Genomic DNA, 6,839 nt, shown 5'->3' on the forward strand with positions numbered 1-6,839 from the left:
ACCCAACTCCCCTACACCCTCTTCTGCACAAAGTTAAATCTAATTCTGTAAATGAAACTCTGAAGAGCTGTTGCTGAAATAGTTAACGCATCCGATACAGAATCACAAAACTGGCAGGGAATTCAGATCATGTGTTCCAACTCTCTGCTTAACACAGGAAACATCCCTGTCTAAGCTACCCAGCCGAGTGTTTATGTACCCTGCACTTAAGAACTTCCAATGAGGGAAATTCCACAATCTCCCTAGGCAGCCTGTTCCAGTAGATAACTACCCTCATAATTAGAACATTCTTTCTAATATCCAGCCTAACTCTCTTGCAATTTCAACCCATTATTTCTAGAAGTGCACCAACACATCAGGCCCATATTGGATCAGCACCAGTATAACAAAAATGGGCAATCAGCTTTTTTTGGCTGATCCAGGCAATAATGCCACCAATAAAAGCCCTGTGAATGCACGCAGCTGCAGTGCAGCACACAGACAGCCAGGAATGCAGCCTGTCAGTATGGAGAGCAGCCAGGGTCCAGCTGGTAAGCCCGTTGGGGGGGGGGGGAACGAGGCCCCAGCAGTGGGACAGGGAGCAGGGCAGGGGCTGAGGCAGGTGCTAGACAGCCAGAGCAGAGAGGGGGACAGCAGCAAGCGGTTCATCTAGGGGGTGCAGCTCTCGCCACTACACACACCCTGGGAGCGTTTGCCTCCAGATCTGCATGCAGGGTGAGGGTGGGCTGCTGCCGTGGGCAGTGCCAAGCAATTCCTGGTAGGGGGGCTGAGCTGGGCTGCGCTTAGGGCAGGTAGCAGCAGCAGCGATGCTGGGAGGGGGACTATGGTGAATTTTGGGGTGGTCACAACTGCCCGCAGTCCCATGCTGGTCCTGCCACTGCCTGCCCCAAGCACAGCCCCCTACTGGGAAGAGCCCAACACCACCCTATTCCCAACCCACAGTGGCAGCCCACCCTTGCCCTGCAGAGATCCAGGGGCACATGCCCCCCCAGGCCCTCCTGGGGTGGTGCGTGCAGTGGCAGGAGTCACCCCACCCCCAGATGAGTGCTCATGGCTCCCTCCCATGCTCTGCCCCAGCTGTGCAGCACCTGCCTCAGTCCCAGCTCCAGCCCAACTCCCTCCCTTGCAGAGAGGGCCTCAATCTGTCCTCACCATGCCTCTTCCTGCCCTCCACAACAGACTTACCAGCCTGATGCCTCTCTCCATGCTTCCCGGCTGTATATCGGAATCAGATCAGTATCGACCGATATGGCATGTTAAAAATTAGCCATTGGTATCAGCCCAGAAATTCTCTATTCATGCACCCCTAATTATTTATTATCCTGTTCCTTGTGGATACTGAGAAAGGATGATTGCAATCCTCTTTATAGCTACCTATCAAATTCCTCCCCTCCATAATAATCCCAATGTTTCTCTTATAAAGTTTTCCTAAAAGTATAATCACGTTGTTACTCCCAGTTAGACTCTTCCCAATTTTTACACAACTTTCTCAAAATGCAATGCTCAAAGTTGAATATGCTACTGCAGCAAGGCCTCACTAAAACTAAAAAGACTTGAAGAATTGCTTCCTTTGATTTGAAAGTGAGACTCCTATTAATGCATCCTAGTATGCCATTAGCTCGCTTATGACAAAGCTTAACTTTTAACTCATATTTGGCTTGTTCACCATAATCCCCAGGTCTGCTTCTGCACTCTAGCAGCCTCCTAGCTCTCCTACACTTTGTATCTGTATATTATATTGTTCAGTCCTAAGTACAGTACTTTGCTCTTGTGCCTATTACATTTTATCCCAATTATCAAGATAATTTTGAATCCTAATCCTCAAATTTACTTAAATATATACTCAATTCAATCTTCCAAGTCATTAATGAATATACAGTAAAAGTTGTGTTATCCGGCACTTTACAAGCCAGAATGCACTATTACCTGGCATGCGGCTTGTAAGGTGAAAGCGAAACAGTAAGTGCCCACCATGGCACTTCCAGTTTCGCCAAGCCCACACGGCGTGGGGCAAAAAAGACTGTTGCCAAGCCCCCACAATAACAGTTCTTTCCCCCTTGCTCTTCTGCCCCTCCTCCCTGTCCCTTGCAGCAGAAGGAGTGGCGATGCACTGGATGCAACAAGAGAGGCGGCCTCTCAGGTAACTGGCATATTTCATTATTCGGCACCCCTGACTCCCCATGGGTGCCGGATAACAAAGCTTTTGCTATACTGAAGAATAGCAGACCCAGGACAGTTCTCTATGCAAATTAAATAAAAAGGCCTAAACAGCAAAGAGATTTAGCTAAATATTGAAACAAAAGTAGTTAATTGGAACTATACCTTTATATCAGTGATTCTTGACCAGGTTGCTATAGCATCCTAGCGTGCCTTGACATCTTTTCAAGGGTGCCACAGGATACCACACAACGTTAGCACTGTTAGGTGTGCAAACATGATTCACAAGATAAACCCAGAAATTTGAAATAGGAGCTGACAATGTTAAACACCCTGAACTGGTATGGTTTTTGAGTTTTCACATCAGAAAAACTGCTCCAGTATTTTTCTGTAGTCAAAGAATAAGTGAAAACTAAGACCTGACATTTTCTGAGGGGTGACTTGAGCTGAATGAGGTGTGCCTTGAGTCTAAAATAGGTTAAGAACCACAGCTTTATATCAAACACTAAGTTGCTGTCAGTATTATACAACATTGGCAAAGTGAACTCTCCTCCTCAAACTTAGGAAAAAGGCAGCTTTACGTCTTTGTACCAAGTAATGGCAGCAAAACTTGGGTGTTTAAGATTATTTTGAGACAAATAAAACCAAGCTATGAAAAGTATTTCATAACACTTTTGTAACAAAAAAGTTACTTAAATACTAGGGAAAGAAAAGCAATGCAGACGTCATATCCAATAACTTAATCATACAAAAGATCTATAATTCATTGACAATTGAAACTAGCACAAAGGAGAAGCTTAAAATTACTTACCATTGAACACCTCATTAAATTCCCCAGGAGGAGCATGAATGATGAACTTTGCCGCTATGCGTACCTTAAATTAAAAATATATACACATTCTTATGAAACTGTAGTATTTATTCAAATATAAATAACCAGAGACCCAAAACTTGTGGTTCGAGCAAAATAAGTCAGCTCAGCTTTGTATGATTTTAGTATCCAAAATACGAAGCCTTCCAAATCTTGTGTATTACAGTCTTCATTCCCAGAACAATTTCTGTTCCTGCTCACTAGCAGGAAGGAACAGAGATTGCTTCCATGCATGACAGAAAAAGAAGCAAAAGGAGCAGTGAGAGCAATGTTAGTGGCAAGGACAGGAGAAGGGAGGAGATAAGGAATACATTGCATAACAAGACCATGGGTTAGGTCTTAGAAAGAAATTTAAGTTATACCCACTTCTAATGCTCCTTAATAACCTCATAACAGCAGATACAGGTCTCTGCACCGGACATTTATTTTCTATAGAAGACAGGGTACCCTTGTTGTTTGCCACCATAGTATCCAGCAAAGAGGGGCCTTTCATTTCATGTAACAGTCTTAAGTTGCTGAAGTGGAGGTTTTTTGCTCAATTTTTGTTGTTGTTGCAAAATTTCAGATTATTCATAGAAGAAAAATGTACTAAAATTTCAAACTCAATCCTAGAAAAATACAGCAGAAATGTACTTCAAAGTCATCTAGTTCCTGTGCCTCAAGACAGGATAATTTATACAGACAACTTTAAGATCTCAGCACCATTTTTGCTTTAATACTGCCATATACAAATAAAACATACAGCAAATCAGCAGCCCTTTCTATATACTGAACTTCCACTAGTCAATCTGCAGTACTTCAACCTATCCTCCATCAGTGTTTCCAGTATGAAGTCAAGTGGACTGTACATTTAAAAGTTATCACAGATATACCCCTAAAAAAACCTTATTAGCATCACTATTTTTTTATTTGTGAAAATTCTAACGTGTTCACAGACAGACAAACTCAATGTCCTGAAACTCCAAACAACTTTACACTGTAAAACAAAATTACTAGTGTTTACTCCCCTAAATTTGATGCTGATGCTTTATTTTTGGTAAATAAAATCTGTAGATCTGATGCCACACTCCACAAGTTTCCTTTATTGATTCACCAAAATGGGATAGCCTTTAAAAATTCAATAAGATTTTAAACTGCATCTCTGCTTAAAACATTTTCAGGTTCAGGCTTATTTTCAATGCGTTTTGCCTACAGCCAGACATTAAAAATATCTTACCAAGAGTAGCTTTTAAAGATAGCATTTATAAAGGAATCCCATAATGACAATTTTAAAAAATTTCATACGACATAAGGCTATTTCACAAATTTCTGTTTTATAAGCAACTTAAATACATTATTTTTGTCATTTCATTTACATAAATATTCTTGTAGCACTCAAGTGGTGCTTTATATAAAAACAAAATCTTAAAATATGGGAATCATAGGAAACTAGGGCTGGAAGGGACCTCATAAGGTCATCTAGTCCAGCCCCTTGCTAGAGGAAGGATCATCTCCAAATAAACCACCTCAGCCAAGTGTCTGTTTAACCCACTTCTGAAAATTTCTAAGAATGGAGATTCCACAATTTCTCCAGATAGCCTGTTCCAACACCTGACCACTCTCAGAGTCGGAAGGTTTCTCCAAATATCAAACTTAAATTTCCCCTGCTTCAGTTTGAATCCATTTCTCCTAGTCCTGTTCCCTGCAGCCACAGAGAAAGGTCCATCTCCATCCTCATACTTCAGGTGCCCTTCAAAATACAGAATACCAAGTAGCACAACTAATTACTAATCTGTTTTGGACATTCTGTTAAACAGAAACAGCTCAAATTAATTATTGCTCCCAATCTCTCTAAAATATTAATTCTTTAATGATTTGAGAGTATAGTCCGCCTCCCCACTCCCCAATTCCCATGCTTTAGTATCTCACCAACTTTTGTAGGCAATACAGCACACAGATTAACAACCTTTTTGGAAGTGTGCGTGTTTTCTATAGTGTTCTGAAATAACTAGTCCTTGGTCAAATTCTTTACCAAACTTTTAAAGTAAAAACCTTACCATCAACAGCTTTATGGAAAGACAAGAATAAATAAGAGGCGTACACATCTACAGATAGGAACCACAATCCAGAGCGCTCTCCTACAAATAAGTGTCTATTGCTGTCACTTACGCAGAAACATAAAGGGCTCAGTGTATATTTTAACACAGTCAAGAACCCTTTTCAAAAGTGTGCAGCCATTAGAGTACTTGCACCCAGAGAAATGAAAAACTGGCATTCAATTCCTTCCTCAATCTGAGAAGATTCAAGCTCCTATCCCAGGACTGCCCTAACCACCAGGTTTATAAGCCCTTCTGAATCACAAGAAGGCAAACTTTCACATCTTCTATTGAGCTGCATCACTGTGCAAGGTTCATCAGTCCAAAGGTGTAACTGTTGCCTGCTGGTGAAGGCACTCAGCTGGGAAATGGTAGCCCAAGGTTTCAGTTCTTACTTCTTCACCTGTTTATATATTTTATTCAGTGACTATTTAATTTAAAATATATGCATAGTCCTGAAAACATGGACTGGAACTTAGGCCTTATCCATTTAGCAGCTGTGTGTGTTGAGCACTCTCAGAGTACACCCACCACATTCAGTACCTCAGGAGATTCAGGAAAAGGATGACCCGGTTTTTGGCATGACATGCATACTGTACTGCTTAGCTCTGTCATAACTGGGGCAGCTCTGGATGTGCACCCAGGTGAGGAATATTAGACATGCCTATGGACTCTAGGTGCCTCCAAAGGTGGGCAGTATCTGAATGGAGGTGTTTGGCCTGGAATGCATATGTCCTTTTCTGGATCCAGCCTTTAATGCTGTGCCCTATTTTGAAATGGCTGAATAGTAAAATGATACTACCTAGTCACATCAGGTGGTCATTATAGATATATTACAGCATCTGACCACTAGATGGCAGGGGAGCCAGTCAGCATTACGAAAAGAGCACCATGGGATGAAACTGCCTGCGATAGTAGAGACAGACAACCCTTGGACTGGTATCACTTATGCAGGTATAGAGTTACTCACTTTTTGAGGAGCAACTTTATCCTGAAGTAGAGTGACTTAATAACTTTACACAGGTGTAAGTCATGGGTCTGGTTCAATTTGGACTAAAGTAATTTACTTTACTCTAGGGTAAACATATCATGTTTCTGTACTCATGAAGAGTACTTTCCATTTTTGGTATTATTTTACCAAAACTGTTTAGTTCAATGTAGAGTGCACTAGATACTCAGAAACAATACAACTAGTTCTTTTTAGGGGCAAACTTAAAACAGATTTTTCATCAAGATGAAAACCATTAAACCCTTGTAATACCTGAGGCCTTATCTAATACAGAGTACTCTTCTGAACATCTTTGTTATTTAGACTCTCCTATGTCGACAGTATTTGGCATAATGCATCCACATGAGAAATTAGTAAGGAATATTAATTCACCTTTAAATTCACACCCTACTTCAATCAAAAAGAAAATCCTTACTGCAGATAAGACCTTAAACGCTAGAATATTTAACTAAACAAACATGAGTATGTTCAAGCACATTTTTAAAAAAGTTCCCATTTATTTTCAGAGAAGAGGGACTGAGGTCTAGTATGGGCTTCATTACTGTTTTTTATGCAAAGGGCACTGATACCACAGTAATGGATAGCAGTACTGAATATGCTAACATAGGTATTAAGGAAGACCTGAAATTGTAGTTTTCCAAACACAGGCCCCACCTGGGGATGTAAATTTGAATACAGAATCAGATTTATCATGACTATGTCAGACTGATTGTTGCCACATCATTAA

General features: G+C 41.0%; 1 protein-coding gene across 1 annotated transcript in view; it reads right to left on the reverse strand.

Moving 5' to 3' along the window:
* Positions 1-3,038, reverse strand: part of CAPZA2 (capping actin protein of muscle Z-line alpha subunit 2) — a gene marked incomplete at its 5' end in the record, with an annotated part of 20,845 nt that extends 17,807 nt beyond the window's left edge. The window contains one exon of the mRNA XM_019515768.1: positions 2,969-3,038. Within this exon, the coding sequence (XP_019371313.1) occupies positions 2,969-3,038 (70 nt within the window). The remainder of the gene's footprint in view (positions 1-2,968) is intronic.
* Between the last annotated feature and the right edge of the window lie 3,801 nt (positions 3,039-6,839).

The sequence above is a fragment of the Gavialis gangeticus genome, unplaced genomic scaffold (genome assembly GCF_001723915.1).
Source record: "Gavialis gangeticus isolate Ggan-Ray unplaced genomic scaffold, GavGan_comp1, whole genome shotgun sequence".
Taxonomy (NCBI): Eukaryota; Metazoa; Chordata; order Crocodylia; family Gavialidae; genus Gavialis; species Gavialis gangeticus.